This window comes from Silurus meridionalis, chromosome 3, assembly GCF_014805685.1.
Source record: "Silurus meridionalis isolate SWU-2019-XX chromosome 3, ASM1480568v1, whole genome shotgun sequence".
Classification (NCBI taxonomy): domain Eukaryota; kingdom Metazoa; phylum Chordata; class Actinopteri; order Siluriformes; family Siluridae; genus Silurus; species Silurus meridionalis.
Window position 1 is genome coordinate 25,738,393 of NC_060886.1, and position 19,438 is coordinate 25,757,830.

Here is a 19,438-nt window from a genome sequence, read left to right on the forward strand (position 1 = left end):
GCAGAAAGGGAGTCCTGAATGTTTTGTGTCATGGCTGCCTGCTCAGGTGCTAAGTGATGATAGAGCCTGCCGCAGGGTGGCGTGGTTCCCGGCAGGAGATCAATGGTGCAATTGTAGGGCAGGTGAGGGGGCAAGGAAGAGGCCCGAGTCTTGCTGAACACCGCCCGAGGTTGTGGTAAACAGAAGTAACAGAACTGAGGTCGGGGGGAGTCTCCGAGGAGCACAAGATCAGTATAGGGGGAAGATGGAGTAAGGCAGTATGATTGAGACAATAAAGACAGAACCCCTGGGAACGGCGTCTCTCCTTCTCCGTCGGAGTGCCGTCGTGCAATTTCCATAGGCTGCGGGTGGGGAAGAGGGCGCAAGGGCAGGAGTGGTCCGTGGGGGTAGCGAAATGCTCTGAACATTTCCGTATTCGTTGGTCAATCCGAGTGGCCAGGGTGATCAAAGCATCCAGATCAGGTGGCAGCTCATGGGCAGCCAGCTCGTCCTTCACCTGGGTGGAGAGTCCCCGAATGAAGGTGTAATATAGAGCAGTGCGATCCCACCCACTGTCAGTTGTCATCTGCAGCATACTTGGCCACTGAACGCTCACCCTGTGAGGAAGAGAGTAGTGAGCGTGCAGTATCCTGTCGAGGGGTGGCCAAAAATAAAAACCTTGCAGAGTTCCCCAGAGACGGTAGTGAAGGTGGTGCAATGCAAGGACTGATTCTTCCACTTGGCCGTAGCCCATCACAGGGCCCATACGGAGAGCAAGAAATGGCATAGGCCACCGAACAGTCACACAGGGTTTTGCGATTGGGCCTACGGGACTGAGTTTGACACCCCTGTTCTAGATGTTCATTTGTATGCTTCCCGGATGTTTTGGGTGAGCACGTGACTAGCAATGAATCCGTGATCATTATTGAAATAAATGAAACTCAAGATGAGATTCATAAATTTATCTAAGACCTCTTTATCTGAGAAAACATATGTGGTAAATGAACATTCTTTTTTTTTTTCTTGTGTCATTACACTTTTAAATGTGAGAGACATTTGAAATGCTAGGCTTCTATTTGCAATTCCATTACCAATTACTAGCACCAGCTAGCACCACCAAGTACTAGCGCTAAAAATAACATTGTTATATTATCAGTGCCTTTGCAATGTTTTAAAATTATAATCGGTTAAGGTTGTTTAATCATAGAAGACAGTTTCAATAGGAATCAAGGCTCGTGAGCTTATTAGCACGGCTCACGAGCATTTGGATGTGTTACCGCCCCGCACACACCGGTGGTAAGACACCTGAAATTTATGAAACTGTAAATGTACCAATCTTTATGTCAGTAAAAGGTAAGTAAGATATGATCAAAAATCATCATTATTTTCTGATTGATGTAAACATGCCTGTTCAAACCACTGCTGGCATCATTGCAGAACTATTACTAGCATGACAAGTTCCTGCAAAGCGTCTGTGTCAGACATTTCATGAACACTTACTGACTTGACAGCATAAATTACATGACTTTAACCTCCTACGACTTGGGTGTCCACATACGTGGACATTGTGCACAATGGTGTCTTTATTGTTTTCTGTAGATACAGACCGAGTGTCCACATAAGTGACAACAATTTTTTCAAGTAGCGCTTCATGTTGAAAGAAAATATATGGTTATTATAATTATTGGTTCTTCCTAACCCTAAATAACTGGAAGAAATCTACAATGCACGCCAAACCAAAGCTCAGGTCTTAGGAGGTTAAAAAGTGCTTAACTCTTTTAGAAAGACATCAGCTTCTGATGGTGTTTCTTCTTGCTTGTGAGATCTTCCCTCCTGCTATTGTATCAGAAAAGGCAACCGAGTTAGTTGTAAATTACTACAATGGAGAATCTGTATCTAGATATGACTTTCAACCTAAAAATACTTCAGGTACAGTGGTCCCCCGGTTATCGAACGGCTCGGCTATCGAACATTCCGGTTAGCGAGCGGTTTTACGAACGAAATTTCGGTCCGGTGAACGAACAAAGTTCCAGTTATCGAACGCCACCCACGCTGCTCAACCCAGTGCGAGGGGAAGAAACTGTTTCCGCTTTAACCATCGCTGAGTAAGCATCTATCACAACTTCTGTTTGTGAACAATATTAGTGATATTTAGCGGTAAGTACAGTAATCATTTTGTTTCTTACTCTTGTAAAGTTGTTAATTTATACTTTTACCGAGCCAACACAAAATACCCGCAGAGATCGGGATAATCCAGCAAAAGGCAGTCCATAAATAATATCCACTGTGCTTTACGGAGGAAGCCCGATTGCGATGAGCTCAATGTGGGCAGGGCACGCATGAGCGAAGGAACAGTTCGATAACCGGGGGACCACTGTATAACATAAAACACAACGAAAAACATTTTTGTTGTCATTTGTAAAACTGATGACTGGCTTATTGTGGGGAGGATTGTGATGACAATCATATATTATACTTCAGTGTATTTTATCACAGAACTATTACAAATTAGCAGTATCCATGACATGGGTGTTCACACCTTGACACCAATGAATGGAACCTACTCTTGTGTTCCACAAAAGCAACAAATGTGTTTGATGACCACCTGAATTATTATCCCTTGTTAAAGTACAAAGTGTTTGATATGTCTGTGATAGTTCTCCATCATTCTTTAATCACAATTTAGAGAAATGTCTTCCTTGGAACTGAGAGAAATCCTTCCCAGGGCTTTGGGCAAACGACGAGAACACAACAGAGCTTTTGATTGACAGACTTATGGACTCTGGATTGGAATCCAAGGATGATCTTCAGTTGATGTCGGCAAGAAGACATCAGTGACATACTACCAACTATAAAACTGAAAAAAAAAATGCTTTTAAAATTGGTACTTATAATACGCATTTATAAAATACATTTATTCAGAATATTTCACTCAATTCCAGTTTAACTATGTTTGCTTAGTCCAGTATTAAAATTAACAATGTGAATAGATTTAGATGTAAGTCCCTTTATTTTAAGATATTGCATTGCTTTGTGACAATTTATGATGCTTGCATAAACATAAACAACGTATTTAATTGTATACATTATTTTTTGTATATACTGTATTTCAATTTGTGTTTCTACAGATCGTGTCGATTTTAATTGCCTGTTCAATATTTTGTTAGTTATAGATACAGAAACTGTCTCTGTGGATCTCACCATCATGCAGCACACTTCTTCTGCATCATCTGGAGCTCCTCATAAACCGCCATGCTCTTCTAATATGCTGTCTGTCTCTGCTAATGAAGAATTAATCAGTTGTGAAGACAACAGACCATCTACAACCCATATTAAATGATCAAGGCCAGATACCTTTCATGTGCCATGGCAGCTTATGTCTTTAGAAATTCAGTCTGCTATCTCCTCTGGGAAGTGACCTTTACCACAAGCAAGTCGACATATGGTCAGGGTGCTTGCTGATATAATGAGAAAATTTAAGACAACTCCAACACTATTTGTAAAGGGATTATCTGTCAACATGCCCAGAGCTATGTAGATCAGCTTCATAATGGGCAAATTGTCTGTGAAAGTTACAGCTTACTTTTGGCCCAGATCAAGACAAGATTAAATAACCTCAGTCGGACCACCAGCTTCCGAACGGCACCGGTCATCAGGCAGCAGTGTTAAAAGAGACTGACACATATGGTTGCACACGGTTTTAGCCTGATCTTCCTTTATAGGAAATGGATGCCTCTGTTGAGATTAAATGTCAGAAGCTTGAGCATATTTACCTCCGAGAAGGAGCAAAGGGAGCTAAGAAAGCTGAAGTAAAAGAACTGATGGCAGAAACTTTCTGCTGGCAACAAAGTCAAATTAATAGTGTTGCGACTCCTTCTGTTGCAGAGTTAATTGAAAAGTGGCAATATCTTTTTTTTTTTAAAGAAAGTCCTATTCACACATTTTGAGCTTTTTCACTGACATCAATGTTCTACGTGCACTCTTTCAATGACGAAGTGTGAAAAAAGCATTGTAGATTTTTTAAAGCAAGCCTACCAACTCTGAAGTTGAGTCAATCCTTTCCAAAGATTTCCAAAGCCAATGATTCATCATACCACATTGTTTAGCTCCTAATGGCTCACTTCTTAGAGAAGCAAGAAGGACTCATTCTTCAGGAACGTGTAAGGTTGTCTTTATATTTATTGTGTTTGTTAGAGTTTGTTAGTAGTAAGAACACCTGTAAAGGAGTTTTTCAACCAAAAATGAGTTTTCTCTAGTTCTCTAGTTCATTTACTCTCTTTTATGCTGTCTCAAACTAATATGAATTTCTTTTGCGGTGTTTAAACAAAGATATTTTAATGGAGAATTTTAATTTGGTTGTCCAGACAAGACAAGCAAATTGGGAGCTTCAAAAAGAACATAAAGGCACCAATAAAGTAATGTACAAGACTCTAGTGATGTAATTCATGTCTAATGAGCCAATCCAAATGGTCTGGGTAAAGACAAAGCAAATGTAATTGATTTTTCACTGTGCTTTAAGAAATCAGGAGATTCTCCTTGGCGGATATAAGGAGACATCTCTGCATATTCATCACGTAACGAAAGTGTAATTAAGCTTATAATAATAATTACGCCTTAGTGTTACATTTTGTTCTGTTCCCACCCAAAACCAATTGAATTGCATCAGAAGACTGGTTAAAACCACTTGACTCGATTACCTTTATCTTTTACCTGTATGGACGAACAAGGTTTATTTTATTTTTTGGTAGATATTGTCAGTTACACCAGATTTATATCAGTTTTCTTCACTAATAGATGTCTGCTGCTCCTGCTGATCTTGAGAAGATGGGTAACCTGCCTATGACTCCTCGTTTGATCCTGCTTGGTAAGTATATCATATTAGACATGTCTGCATTTTGAGTCACTAAAACATGGATCACACTCCTGGCTGACACTAGTTTTTAGTGTCAGGAGAAGAGCCACCTTTATGTGCCTCATTTTAGAATCCACTGCTTTAAATCTTGTTTTTGTGCTAGTTTCTATTTGGGGAAATTGGTTCATTTAGTTTTATTCAATAAAGCAAAGTCTGATTCAATAAAATTTAGAACTTACATTGTAATTTAAGTAATTTTTTTCTCTTGAAAACCGCTTTGGCAGCTGGAATGGTGTTAAGCTAAAAACAGACACGGTTGTCTTTGTGTGCTCACAGTCAGGTTGTTACAAACCCATACGGATGTCTTTCCAATGGTCTGCAATTTCAGTCATCATTAAATATTTTTCTTTGAAAAAACATGCCATAAATGTTAACTGTAACTAAGCTGTCAGTACCTAAAGTTCTGCCTAAATTCCTTTTTGCGCTCTACTGAAGAAATAGTCATTTATTCAATTTAACACTTGAAAGATATGACAATGTGTGACTTTGTCAGGGTTCGCTTAATTGTATTACTGCCTTTTCTAAGCCATCTCTCAAGAGATCATAGATTATACATTAATCATTCCATTCCTTCTAGGTCCAGTTGATACCCCGGGACACTGGATACAACAAAGGATGATCAGCATCCAAGGCCAAATAATCTGCGAGGGTGAGCAGCCAAATATTCTTTTTGGCAGACTGATGTATATATTTTATAGCAAACTGCCTTTTTATGTGTTTCCTACCTCGCTAAAATCCACCAATAGTGCATAAAAATACTGATGATGTGGATGAAAATACATCACTTGTCATTCATGTTAATTAATTTCTGTGTGATTTGACTGTTTTTTTATTTTTTACTGGAAATTTCAATAAAGGGCATAAAATGTATGTATATTTCTTTTCTTAATGTATTTATTTAACCTTTAAAATTTTTAACAAAAGTATATTTTTCATTATATGGGACATGTTTTGTATTTATGTTTGTTTATATTCTACTTAATAATAATAACAATGACCATGATAATGGGTTCAGCCGGTTCACAGAATAATTCACGAGTCACTGTTCTATGTACAATAAAACATTTTATTTTTAATTACTGAAAATGCTACAAGAATGTCAAATGATCAATTATAATATATGCAAACACACAAATGTACAAATATTACAAAACTATGTATATATTAACAAAAGTTATTTAACAATAGATATAATCAAGTACAATGATTAAAAAAAGTCCCTAATTGGGTTTAAAACAAAAAACCTAATTATAAATAACTATAGATTATAATAGTAGTACATCCATAAAATAAACAGAAAAATGAGTCGCTCAAAACACCAGGAAGAAATGATTAAAGGAGCAGAACTGGAGGAAACAGCAGGACTGGATGCAGATGAAGGACAGGATGCAGATGAATCACTGGCTGAAGGAGATGGACTTTGACTACCAGACTGTAAAGACACATTGTATATTATGAACTTAAACATAATAATAATGATAATGACATATGAAGATCTTTTTAAATGACATGAATCTGCATTGGTACATTTACATTAGGTTTGGCTGCTGAATTGTTGCTGAAGGATCCACCAAACCTAAAAAATAAAGAGCGACAGAACAGACTGACATTCATGTAAAATCATACATGTGCTGGAAATGTAAAGATCTGATTTCCCTTTTGAAGAAAACACAATCTTCTAACCAATAAAAGACAATATGACTATAAAAGGCTTTGGGGACGTTCCAGAGATAATTGCGTGTGGAGTAAATACTGAAATATGAAAATAAAGAATGAGCAGTGATAATGTAAGTGCAGGCTGTATAATGGTGGGGTGGAGGTAGAGGCGCTACAGCAGTAGGAGTGGAGTAAAGCAGGTGGAACACTTGCAGCAGGTGGAACACTTACGACCTGGTAAAAGAACAATAAAGAGTGTGGAAAACAGGTTTTATTTACCTTTTAGTCTTGGTATTTTTTACAAATCTAAATAAGAAGAAACATTGAAAATCTAACATTCACACATTAATATGTTTAATCCACAATCATCTCTGTACACTAGTGAGAGTCTGAGGGCAGACGTGAAGTGATACAAAGATCAATAAATGTAACTCACTTTAACATTAAAATTAGTAATAAATGGTCTCATGAAGGCAAAATTCAAGGCAATAAAAACAAAACATGTCCACTGTAATGTTTTTTCTTGCATGTTTTAGATGAGTTATGCAGGTCATAAATAAAAACTGTGCTTAAAACTGAAAATCAATGAAAGGAAAACCAAAGTCTTTTACAATGATCTCAGTGCTTCCACTATTTATTAACTGAATGAGACATGGAAGAAGAAAAAGCAAACATTGTTCAGGCATGTAAACAGCAGTATCACTTTATTGTATGTATGTATGTATGTGTGTGTGTATATATATATATATATATATATATATATATATATATATATATATATATATATATATATATAGCTTCAAACTTCAGACCCACACAATGGTTACCAGTGGAGGCACCAGAAATGTTGGATGTTTACGAGAAATAAAGTCAGATTTCATTTAAGATTATTTATTTATTTATATATTTGTATTTGCATTTTGTAAATAAAATGCACTTAAATGGGTTTAGTTTTTACAGACTGCAATTTCAGCAATAAAAATAAATTTTTCTGAAAAGGAAAATTATTTTAAGAAACCCGTCTTATTTTCTCTTGTATATTTAGTGTCGAAAACACGATTATTAAAATAATTCGATAGCTGCAGCCCCAAATTTAACTACCAAATATAGATATTTTTGTGTGTGTGTGTGTGTTTGCTGTCAAGATTCTCTTTTGACAAATTTGCCGCCTCTTGAGATTTAAATTCATACGCATTCATACCGTTTTGTCTCTGTCTTGTAACCGAATAAAAATACATAAAAACAGGACTTCAGTAAAAAGAGAAAAAAAAAAAAGTTTGGACACCTCTGGTCTAAAGGGTGTACTATATTCTACTACTACTTACACACTTACCAGCTACCTGATGTTCAATAGTAGAAAAATGTTCAATAGAGCGACTGTACGACTGCTGGAACAGTGAGTTTGCAAACTTTATGGGTTTTTATTCTCTTTAAAACACTGAGTTTATTATTAATTATTAGAGCTGCAACAACAACTCAAATTAATAATAATCAATAATGAAATTGGTTGTGAGCGAATGCTGTTATCCTCATCATGTGAAAATGGTTTAATGAAGTGTTATTGTGTAAACTGTTTGTTTGTAACTTCAGGAGTCACACTGGATCTGTTCTGTCGTGACTCGCGCGATCGGTTCGATCACGACATCGTGATGATTTAATTAAAACGGTGCAAACAAACACTAAATCTAAAAGCAGAAAATAACAGCATTTGTAAAATTGCTGCGTTTCTCCATTTCATTCTCTTTTTATAGCATTTGTCTACAACAGTAAATTAGTATCTGTTCTCAAACGTGATTTACTGCAACTTTACTACGTTCATGTGCTTGTTTTCAATGTTTGTAATTGTTTAACTGCAAATGTTTAATTTATGCATATATCCTTTCATTTTATACCAAATTTAATTAATTATATATTCTTGATGTTTATATCTTCACAACTGAACAAAATGTCTGTAGTTTTTTTAAACAAAAATTGTCAAAAAAATGTTGTATTATATTTTATATAGATTTTTTTAAATATGTTTGTCAACTTGGCATCTGTAAAATACAATACAAATGTCGATTTACACAAATTGTTTCATCTTTAATTGCGTTTGCACTTTATTTTTTGTTTCATCTTTCATTGTGTTTGCACTTTATAATAAGCAAAACATCAAATTATAAGTTTTTTTAATCCAATTAATTGGGGAAAAAGATCATAAGATTAATTGATTATCAAAATAGTAAGTTGCAATAGTTACAATTATTATAATCACATTTAATATTATTACAATTATTATTATTATTATTATTATTATTGAGAAACATCGGGACCGGATGGAAGAGGAGAAAAGCGATCTGTTCCTCATTTATTGTCTAATCCTGATCATTAACATAAAATTCATGGACTTGCAGGAAAAAGCTGATAAATTTGACTAACAATAAAGAATAAATGAGCGATAATATTTCCAGAAATGTTGCAGTAAACAGAAATGGACCTTTCGGCTAATGGTGTAGGAAACATCATCATTAGCTTCATGCTAGCCGGGTTTGCTAGCGCTGTTTTTGTGTTAACTAGTTTCTTAAAATATTTAACTACAAATTGACCAAAAAAACAAATACAATCTATTTTAACTCATTGGGATATTTATAATTTATTTTAAACTCATTAAATGTTAAAAAAAACGAAACTAAGGATGAAACCTATTGAAGCTAAGATTGGTTAGCCGGCTAGTTAGCCTAGCTCAGTGGTTCTTAAAGTGTGGGACTCGGTGTTGCAAAGAAAATAAAACCCATAAAGTCTAGAAAGTCACCGTTACAGGGGTCTTACAGTCGCTGCATCAAGGCAGATGGTCTTCATCCTCCACCTGGAACACGGAGATTCTCCCCGAGCTCATTACTGATGATGCAGAGTAGTGATGAGTCATGAACGATTCCTTGATTCTGAACGAGTCTTTAATGTGACTCAGAAGAACGATTCGTCTCAGAGATTCATTCGTTCATTTTCTACTGGACGCGCGTGAGCAAAGCATCACAAAATCTCCGTAGTTTATGTAAAGAAAACAGAATGCAGTGGTTTTTCGCTCTACACTCTTCTAGTTCAAGTCATTTGTTCTTTTGTCACGTGACTCCCATAGAGGTTATGCAGGTATAAATAAATATAGAAATAATTGGAACTATAGTCAAAGTCTGTGTTATTGTTGTTTTATTTTATTTCTGACCAAATGAACAAATTGAACTAAATTATTTATTTTAATTTAATTTAATTTAAAGATTAGTTAATTTTTATGAATGAGATTCAAACAACCAAGTCACTAAAATGATCCGATCTTCTCATCACTTTTAACGCGACGGCACGTTGATCCTAGAAGCCCCGCCTCTCTGGTATCGTCCAAAAGTACACGTCCCAAAGCCACGCCCCTTTTCCATGGAAACCAGTAAACAAACAATTTATTTTTCTGGCGACAGAACGATCAAAACTGTTTGTGGGTAATATTCAAAATATATAATATAAACACACTTTATACATGAAAAGCTTGAAGATGCAGGACAACAACACAAACAAGTAAGTTTTCTTTTACTGTTTTTACTTTATTTATACTGTTTATTTTCCTGTAATATCACATTTCCAATGCATTATCTATACTGTGTCATAAACTGCACACAAACATCTAGTGTTCTGTCTGAATCTTTTATTTTATTTTCCACAGAAATGCTGGTATTAAAAACCAGGCACTTAAAGGTGGGTAGAGTTTTGATGCTTCTGCCTTCAGTGTGTAAGAAAGTACAAGCACATTATTAATGCATGATACACTTCTGTCAAATAAACATATAATGTGATTTGTGTGATCCAAACACCTTTTCATTTCAATTTGTAAATCATTGGACAGATGAAAACACCAGTCAACATTTGGTAATGCGAGGCCTGAAAAACAAATTCGAAAGCCTTGAGAAAAGCATTGGCTCAACGGAGGTATTTTTTCATTTCAAATGCAGACGTAATTGAACTTTTAGTGAGAACTGTGAGTAAATGAAACTTATTTTGATTTTGAACCTCAACAGGAAAAACTCTCCAAAATAAAGAACGAGTTAAACAAAGGTAATACTGAAATCTATCTGTATATTTTGATGTGTGACTTTAATAAACTGGTTATTGTCATTACAGAGAAATGCAATGCTGTGTGTGTGTGTGTGTGTGTGTGTGTGTGTGTGTGTGTGTGTGTGTCAGATGTCAAATCTCCTCTCCCAGGAAATCAAACCCAGACAAACCTGAGAGCAAAGAGAGCTGCATCAGACATGCCACCACCCAGTGCTGCTAAAACGCCTCGATTTGATGCTGCACCTCACAAACACACAACACAATCCCTCATCACTAGTGCATTAGAAACACTGCAGGATTCCTGCTATGATGTTTTATCTCCAAACTGGATTGATGCACTACTTAAAGGGAAATGTGAACTTCCTTCTCTGACAGATGAAGAAAAATCTGTCATTTCCAAGTTTTGTGTAAATGAGGTCAGTGATTATCTTCTGTTTTATTTAGTGTGCATTCAATTCTTTAGCTGTAGATTTAAGCTTTTAAAAATAAATCCCATAATTCACTGGTCCTGATGTTCTCAAATTGAACAGTAGATTTGATTTGTCATGTAAAATGTTTACTCCAGGTTTTGGTTTATGTAAAGTCTAGAAGTTTTCCTAAACCTAATCTACAGTCAAGTCTTAACTCCCTAATATTTGTTTTAAATACATGACTTAAATACATGTTTGATTTAGTTGGATGTTGGTTGATCTTTTCTTCCGTCTCATTTAGTCGTTAGCAGAGACGTTTCTGAAAGTGGTTTTGGACAAGATCAAGGCGGAGAAAGAGTCTATGGGACATGAACTCCTGCAGTCTCTCTGTAGGGTTTATGTGGGATTGTGTCAAAAGAGAGGAGACTTATATAAAGCACATGCCCTCGCCTACAGATTTCTTAAAGAAGGTGAGATTATATTTATTAACATTAACAATTAACATTTCTTTACATATATCCTAAAAATTATATGGACAGTGATACAAAAAAGCCAATTGTGTTCTGTTTTTGGTTTTGTATTTCTTCCTATACAGTGTATTTTAAATCTGTGGTATCATTTTGTTTCCTTTGCAGACTTTTCTGAAGCCCCAAAACTGATAATAGTCATGGTGACAGCATGGCCAAGTGTTTTCTCCCAAAACAGCCCTTTATGCAGAGCCATTCACATCGTGTGCAAAATGAAGGCATACGGAAAGATTTATTACGTGCTCAGCAAATATCTGCACTGGCATACGGTAAGTAGCTGATTCACATCACAACATAGAATAGAATAGAATAGAATAGCCTTTATTTGTCACATATACATTACAGCACAGTGAAGTTTGTTATTCGCATATCCCAGCTTGCTTAGAAGCTGTGGTCAGAGCGCAGGGTCGGCCATGATACGGCGCCCCTGGAGCATAGAGGGTTAAGGGCCTTGCTCAAGGGCCCAAGAGTGGAAGCTTGGCGATACCGGAGCTTGAACCCCCGACCTTCCGATCGGTAACCCAGCGCCTTAACCGCTGGAGCTACCACCCCCCCCCAAACCCCAGAACAGCCATTAAACATTTTCATGGACTTTTTTATGTCTTTTACTGCATTCTTCACTTAACTCAAGCGTTAATGACACCGTTAATGACAAAAATGATCTGATTAGTGCAATAAAAATAAGAAAGTAAAATAAGAAAATAAATCTGTATTTCATAATATATTAATTAAGAAAGTGATATAGAACCATGTGACACTGTGCTCACTACTGAATAAACAAACAAACAAACTAACTAACCTCAAATTACATACTCCAGAGAATTACTACTATTCTAGAGCATTATTTATCCCTGCTACCTTCTAATACATAAACCCTTTAGTAACGTGCAATTTTGCATGCGTATTTAAAATCATGGAGTCATTTGGATGGCATTTTCTCGGACTCCTCCCTACATAAGAGTAATAAATAAAGGTTATAAAAAGAGCAGAATGCACAGTTAGAGCTCTACCTCAGTATTCCAAGCATTTCAAGCATCAACTTTTTAGTTTTCATAATATTATTGTAAACATTGTTTCATTGATCTGGTTTTAAAAGAAAAGATGTATTTTCTGCCAGGAGCCTCCAGGAAACATCTACAGAGCCATCACCAGCACACTGAAGGCTCTTCTGGAAGACAAAAGTCTGACATTCCAGAAGAGCAGTTGGTATGGTGATGATCTCTGTCCTGCTGCCTGGGACTACGTATTCAGCCTGGACCTTCTCTCTGCACAACTGGGCTGGATTTGGACCGTCACCCATGTTATACGGTACTGAATGTAAAACTGCTTCAACATGTTTGATTTTTAAAAAAACATTGTTTTTTTTAAACATTTGATACTGGCAAACCTGCAAATGTGAGACTCATATGAGACAGTGTGTGTCCCAAATACTGCAAATCTTCCATTCTTGTTGCATAAACTTACAATTGATGGTACAAGAATGTTGGCCATTCTATTACTGCCACAAAAACACTTAATATATTCAATTTTCTATTTATTAGAAAGGGTGTGTTGCTCATCTTGAAAACTCGGCTGTTGCAAACACAAACAGAGGAAACGTTCAAAAACGTCTCTGTAGCAGCAATTTTCAGGCTACTTGGTAAGTTTCTTGTAAATCCTGTTTTAGAGCATTATCTCACATAATTTCTGGATTCTTCTGTTTTTCACTCATGTTCTTTGTCCATCTCAAACAGGGCGACTTGGCCAACAAGGCCTGAAGGAGAATCTGGCAGCATCAGTCGAAGATCTGGGAAAAAGCATAACTGAGTTTGGGAGACAAAATGGTATCACTAAAGGATCAAATGAACAAGTCCTTTATCAATCTTTATCTTTATGTTCTGATTTTTAGTTCTCTATCAACAGGAAAGTGCTTCAGCAAGTCCTAATTTTATGATGGATTTTGTGTGCAGATTTGCCGTGGGAGGTGCAGCTCGCTGTGGTTTATGCCACTCATGATCTGGCACCCAGCAACCCCAAAGTCGCTCTGAAGGCTTTGGAATCATGGAAGCAAAACCTCACAAAGCCCGTTCCTCCAGCCGTCACCAAGTGCCTAAAGCAGATCGGCTTCCTCTGTTCCAACATAAAGCTAAAAAATTAGATCACCTCAAATCAATTATAATAGATTGAATTTCTAGCATTGTATATTTTTGTAAATAAAATAATAAAATACATAATAGATCTGCACAGTGTTATTGATTGTCTCTTTACAGTGGCGGATGGTGCATTTCACACCCAATCACCCTCTTAATAACATCAATATGATGCCACAGCTGTAGAAACCATCATTATTAAACAGCATATAATACATGCAGGATAAAAGATTCTGCAGATTCTTGTGCATTTTCCTTGCATTACAGTTTTCCTGGCATTTTGAAATTAAGGTAAATTGTGTGTTTTTGTACAGATTCTACAGGAAAAAAGATGCAAAAGTATAAATGGTTTATGAAAAAACTTAACAACTTTGGGTTGACCTATATAGTACATAATGTCCTTTATACTGAAAATACTTTTAATTTTTAATTGTAATTTTTACATTTAATAATTTTTACAACTCAAATTTTATACATGCAGTTAATGAAGTGCGCATTTATCCATTTTATAAAAAGAGTCGAAATTAAAAACCTTTAACAAAACACACATTTATTCACAACATCCTTTCTTTTACTCAGATATTGTTAGATTTTTATCAGGCCCAAACAAAAATAAATCTTGAAGAGGTTTTCCATACAATCTACTACTACTATAAAGCGCACCCATATATAAGCCACACCCACTGAACTTTACAAATATTTTTATTTTTAACATGAATAAGCCGCACCTGTCTATAAGTTAATCTACATTAATGTACTTTACACAGGCTGTAACGAAAGACACGTTACACACAGTGTAATGGGTGAAATATGTTGCGCTTACTTTAGGAGCATAGCAGTATTTTAGGAATAGCCTGGCACTGCATTTTTCCAGTATTACTGCGTGTGTAAGATGAGGATTATGTCATTATTTTCTGATGCTCATTTCTACGTTTCTTTGACTAACCCATAATGCTGTTGCCAAGAAAAATAAAAAAGCATGAGTTTTGGCAACCTGTCTGTGCTTATATGATTTCTGTTGCAACTGGAGTTTCGACGGATGTTCTGTAATCCACTAGTTCAACGGTAAAAGACCTGGGTGTTATTTTAGACAGCGACTTGTCTTTCAAAAATCATATCAACCAAGTTACAAAAACAGCCTTCTTTCACCTTAGAAATATTTCTAAGTTAAGAAACATGTTGTCTATATCCGATGCAGAGAAGCTCGTCCATGCGTTCATGACCTCCAGAATAGACTACTGTAATGCGTTACTAGGTGGATGTCCCGCGTCATTAATAAACAAGCTTCAGTTAGTTCAGAATGCAGCAGCCAGAGTTCTTACAAGGTCAAGAAAATATGATCACATAACCCCGATCTTATCGTCCCTACATTGGCTTCCTGTTAAGTTTCGAATAGACTACAAACTATTACTTCTCACTTATAAAGCACTAAATGGTTTGGCTCCCATGTATCTATCCAGTCTTTTAACACGCTACAATCCATCACGCTTCCTGAGATCTCAAAACTCTGGGCTTCTAGTTGTTTGTAGAATAGCAAAGTCCACTAAAGGTGGTAGAGCATTTTCACATTTAGCTCCTAAACTCTGAAATAATCGTGTTCGGGGCTCAGACACACTCACCCAGTTTAAGTGTAGATTAAAAACATATCTTTTTAGCAAAGCCTACACATAACATACATCACATATCATAACCTTGTGCTCCAGAACATCTGATCACATGCACATTATCAACTTGTGCTGTTAATATCATGAACAGCAGCTACGCTAATTCCTCTCCACTGCTTCTCTTTCTCTCCCCATCCCGAGACACCCTGAGGTTCCTCCAGCTTCAGTCACCTCCCACCTCGTGATGATTACAGACCTTTGAAGAAGTAGATGCCGAACTCGCAAACATCCCGAACCATCTAGAGACGTACCAGTGCCATTTGGATCCCGCTACATGTGTGGAGTTTTGACATTGGACCTCCTGGAGTGTTTAAAGGCTCTGGCATGGAGAAGCTGATGCTGGATCTGTGGTGATCACAAATGCTGAGCTGATAAAACTCGGAGCTACTAACCATATAGACTGTATAAGACTGCAGAAAGAACATCACTTATAATCTTATACTCCAGTAATCATGTTAGTTCTCACTCTCCAGTGTTCTGTATTGTTGAAAGATTTATGATCAAACTCTTGATGTCACCCAGATGAGAATGTGTTCCCCTTTTGAGTCTGGTTCCTCTCAAGGTTTCTTCCTCATAACATCTAAGGGGAGTTTTTCCTTGCCACAGTCGCCACGGCTTGCTCATCAGGGATAAATGCACATCATTCACCATCACTGTTGATTTGTGTAAAGCTGCTTTAAGACAATGTATGTTGTGAAAAGCGCTATACAAATAAACTTGACTTGACTTGGAGTTAGCGAGCTATCCCATGACCCAGACTCAACACGTTACAACGGCTTGTATCTAAAATGTAGCCGACCAAGAAAGTCATTGTTCACTGTCTTCCTCCTTCCTTTCACAACTATTTCCCTCGGGAGTTTATCTTTTGGCATCGTTGTGCGTTTAAAAATCACCCAATGGAAGATTTTTCTCACGAAGCCGTGCAGCTCAGAACACAGGTGAGGTGCGTTTTTTTTTGTTTACGTTCGGAAATTTCATTGGTCTAATGTTATGGGGTACAGTATTTTGGCTTAAAGTTTGTGAAACCGGGAAAAATCCAGTAAAAATTCATAAATTATCCGCTTCGTTGTTTAAGCACGGTTCAAATATGAGAAAAAAGTAGCGACTTATAGTTAGAAAAATACGATAATATATAATATTAAAGATAATATATATGTATTTATACAGTACAGACCAAAAGTGTGGACACACCTTCTCATTCAAAGAGTTTTCTTTATTTTCATGACTATAAAAATTGTAGAGTCACACTGAAGGCATCAAGGGCTATTTGACCAAGAAGGAGAGTGATGGGGTGCTGCGCCAGATGACCTGGCCTCCACACTCACCGGACCAGAACCCAATCGAGATGGTTTAGGGGTGAGCTGGACCGCAGAGTGAAGGCAAAAGGGCCAACAAGTGCCAAGCATCTCTCGAGGAACTCCTTCAAGACTGTTGGAAGACCATTTCAGGTGACTACCTCTTGAAGCTCATCAAGAGAATGCCAAGAGTGTGCAAAGCAGTAATCAAAGCAAAAGGTGGCTACTTTGAAGAACCTAGAATATGACATTTTTCAGTTGTTTCACACTTTTTTGTTATGTATATAATTCCATATACAATTCCACATGTGTTAATTCATAGTTTTGATGCCTTCAGTGTGAATCTACAATTTTCATAGTCATGAAAATAAAGAAAACTCTGTGTCCAAACTTTTGGTCTGTACTATATATATATATATATATATATATATATATATATATATATATATATATATATATATATACACACACACACATTAAAGCGTGGAGGGGAAAAAACCCACCAACCTCATTACAGGACCCTTTTAAATGCTGTCACTCTATGGGCCTTTACCAAAAGGTTGGTGGTTCGAACCCACCCAGGGATGTAATAGTGGCTTTTGTTAGACACCAAGTGCTGCCGTGCTGCACACCAACCTGAGCTAAGAGTGAGTGACTGTTACTGGCAGGGTGGTGCATCCTAAAAAATGCTTTCAGAATTGTTTTTTAAGCAGCACGGTGTGAAAGGTGCTTGCAAAATCTTTTTTCAGTTTTATGATGTTTCGACTGAGAGCTTGCTGCCCTGTTTGCCAAAAGTGAGATTATTAACACTTGTAGTCACATGAACACATAATCACAGCCTAGTCAAGTTTTTATTTTTTCCAAGTTTATTATTAGTGCTTTTCACAATGGACATTGTCTCAAAACAGTTTTAGAGAATTTAAGAATTAAGGTGAATGGTGTGTATTTATCCCAGATGACCAGCCTGGGGTGACTGTAGCAAAGAAAAAAATGATATTATGAGGAAAAAACCTTGAAGGGGAACCCATTCTCATTTGGGTGACATCAAAAGTGTGATTATAAATCATTAAAAAACACACAAAACACACTATGCAGTGAGAACTAACATGAGCACCAGAATGTAAGATTATGAGTAATATTTACAGTCTTATACAGTCACTTGAGGTTATGGAACCAGAAGCTACTGAGCAACTCATATAATAGCTCAACATTTAAGATCATCATAGATCCAAAACAGCTTGCCTTCAAACATTTAAAGAGGTCCAATGTCCAAACACTACATGAAGTTGAATCTAGATGGCGCTGGAACGTCTCTAGATGGTTCGGGATTGTCGCGAGTTCGGCATCTACTTCTTTAAAGGTCCATAATCTTAATGAGGTGGAACACGACTGGAGCTCACGCAACCTTAAGATGCCTTGGGATGGGAAGAGAGAGAGAAGCAGTGGAGGGGAATTAGCATAGCGTAGTCAAAGGTACTAAAGCACAAGTGCTCTACCACCTTTAGTGGACTTTGCAATTCTAGAAACTACTAGAAGTTCAGAGTATTAAGATCTCAAAAAGCGTGACGGATTGTAGTGTGTTAGAAGACTGGATAGATACATGGGAGCCATACCATTTAGGTAAGTAAATGGCAATCATCTGTAGTCGATTAGAAACTTAACAGGTAGCCAGTGTAGTTATGATAAGATTGAGGTTGTGAGAACCTTGTGAGAACTCTGGCTGCTGCATTCTGGAATAACTGTAGCTATTTTATTAATGATGCAGGACAACCACCTAGTAATGCATTACAATAGTCCAGTCTGGAGGTCATGAACGCATGGAGTAGCTTCTCTGTATTAGATATAGACAACATGTTTCTTAGCTTAGCAAGATTCCAGTTTTTGTAATATGGGTGATATGATTTTCAAAAGACAAGTTGCTGTCTAAAATAACTTCCAGTTCTTTTACTGTTTAACTTGTATATACAGTACATCCTTTTAAATGCAAGTTGAAATGCTGGAGCTTTTATGTACTGTGTAGTCTTTTGGGCCGGTGAGCAAAATGTCTTATCATTAAGACATTTATCAAATGTCTTATGTTTTATGAGAATTTAACAAAAGAAAGTTATGCCTCATCTTTAAATTCTTAACACGTTCAGTTAACCTTGTAAACTGAGCTAATCCCAGGCCTTCTAATAATATTTCCCAATAGAAGCATGTATATTGTGAAAAAAGCAGGGGTCCCAGAACTGAACCTTGTGGCACCCCATATAACTTGGATTAACCTGGATATTTAAATAGTGAAATTTCCAAAATGGTAACCATCTTAATGCCTGTCCCTGACTGCCGATGTTATTTTGTAAGCGATCCAGGAGAAAATCATGATCTATAGTATTGAATGCAGCCCTAAGATCTAGTAAAACTAACAGAAAGATGCCTTGGTCTAAAAACAGGTCATTTGTGATTTTAACTATTGCAGTTTCTGCTATGATGGAGCCGGACACGTGACTGAAACTCTTCAAAGATATTGTTTTCTTGTAAGCATGGAGCATAACTGGGCAGAAACAATCTTTTCTAGAATTTTAAATATTAATAGAAGGTTTGAAATGGGTCTGAAATCTGATAGTTCATTTGGGTCCAAATTAGTTTTCGAAATTAGGGGCTTAACTGCAAACTTGAGGGGTTTAGGGATGTTTAAGAAGAGAATTGAGAAGAGGCTCACCAGCTGTATGTAACGCTTCTTTCAGTAGTTTAGTTGGAATTGAATCTAACAGACATGTTTTGATTTGGCTTTGGTGATAAGATCACAT

General features: G+C 36.7%; 1 protein-coding gene and 1 long non-coding RNA gene across 4 annotated transcripts; one reads left to right on the plus strand and one right to left on the minus strand.

The window, feature by feature from the left end:
• Nucleotides 1–6,185: 6,185 nt before the first annotated feature.
• On the minus strand, nt 6,186–8,410 carry LOC124382806. The gene is made up of 3 exons (XR_006925122.1): nt 7,881–8,410; nt 6,425–6,467; nt 6,186–6,323 (listed from the first exon to the last, which is right to left on the minus strand). It is a non-coding gene; the product is annotated as an uncharacterized LOC124382806 (long non-coding RNA).
• A 1,141-nt stretch (nt 8,411–9,551) lies between these two features.
• On the plus strand, nt 9,552–13,727 carry LOC124382786 (little elongation complex subunit 1-like). 3 transcript variants are annotated; one of them, XM_046845038.1, is made up of 12 exons: nt 9,552–9,673; nt 9,894–10,090; nt 10,236–10,267; nt 10,416–10,498; nt 10,588–10,624; nt 10,775–11,040; nt 11,336–11,504; nt 11,670–11,830; nt 12,679–12,869; nt 13,103–13,200; nt 13,295–13,384; nt 13,511–13,727. In XM_046845038.1, exons 2-12 carry the CDS (start codon nt 10,053–10,055, stop codon nt 13,696–13,698), a joined length of 1,353 nt encoding a protein of 450 aa, XP_046700994.1. In that variant the 5' UTR covers nt 9,552–9,673; nt 9,894–10,052; the 3' UTR covers nt 13,699–13,727. The 3 variants fall into 3 exon arrangements, with proteins under 3 accessions (XP_046700994.1, XP_046700993.1, XP_046700992.1); XM_046845037.1 differs by having other exon boundaries at nt 9,554–9,673; nt 10,236–10,301; nt 10,754–11,040; XM_046845036.1 differs by having other exon boundaries at nt 9,554–9,673; nt 10,754–11,040.
• Nucleotides 13,728–19,438: the final 5,711 nt, after the last annotated feature.

Coding starts and splice junctions, on each gene's coding strand:
- LOC124382786 (XM_046845036.1), top strand. CDS start 10,053: ATGAAAAGCTTGAAGATGCAGGACAACAACACAAACAA. Junction 11,505..11,669: donor CTACAGATTTCTTAAAGAAG/GTGAGATTATAT, acceptor TTTCCTTTGCAG/ACTTTTCTGAAGCCCCAAAA. Junction 12,870..13,102: donor ACCGTCACCCATGTTATACG/GTACTGAATGTA, acceptor TCTATTTATTAG/AAAGGGTGTGTTGCTCATCT.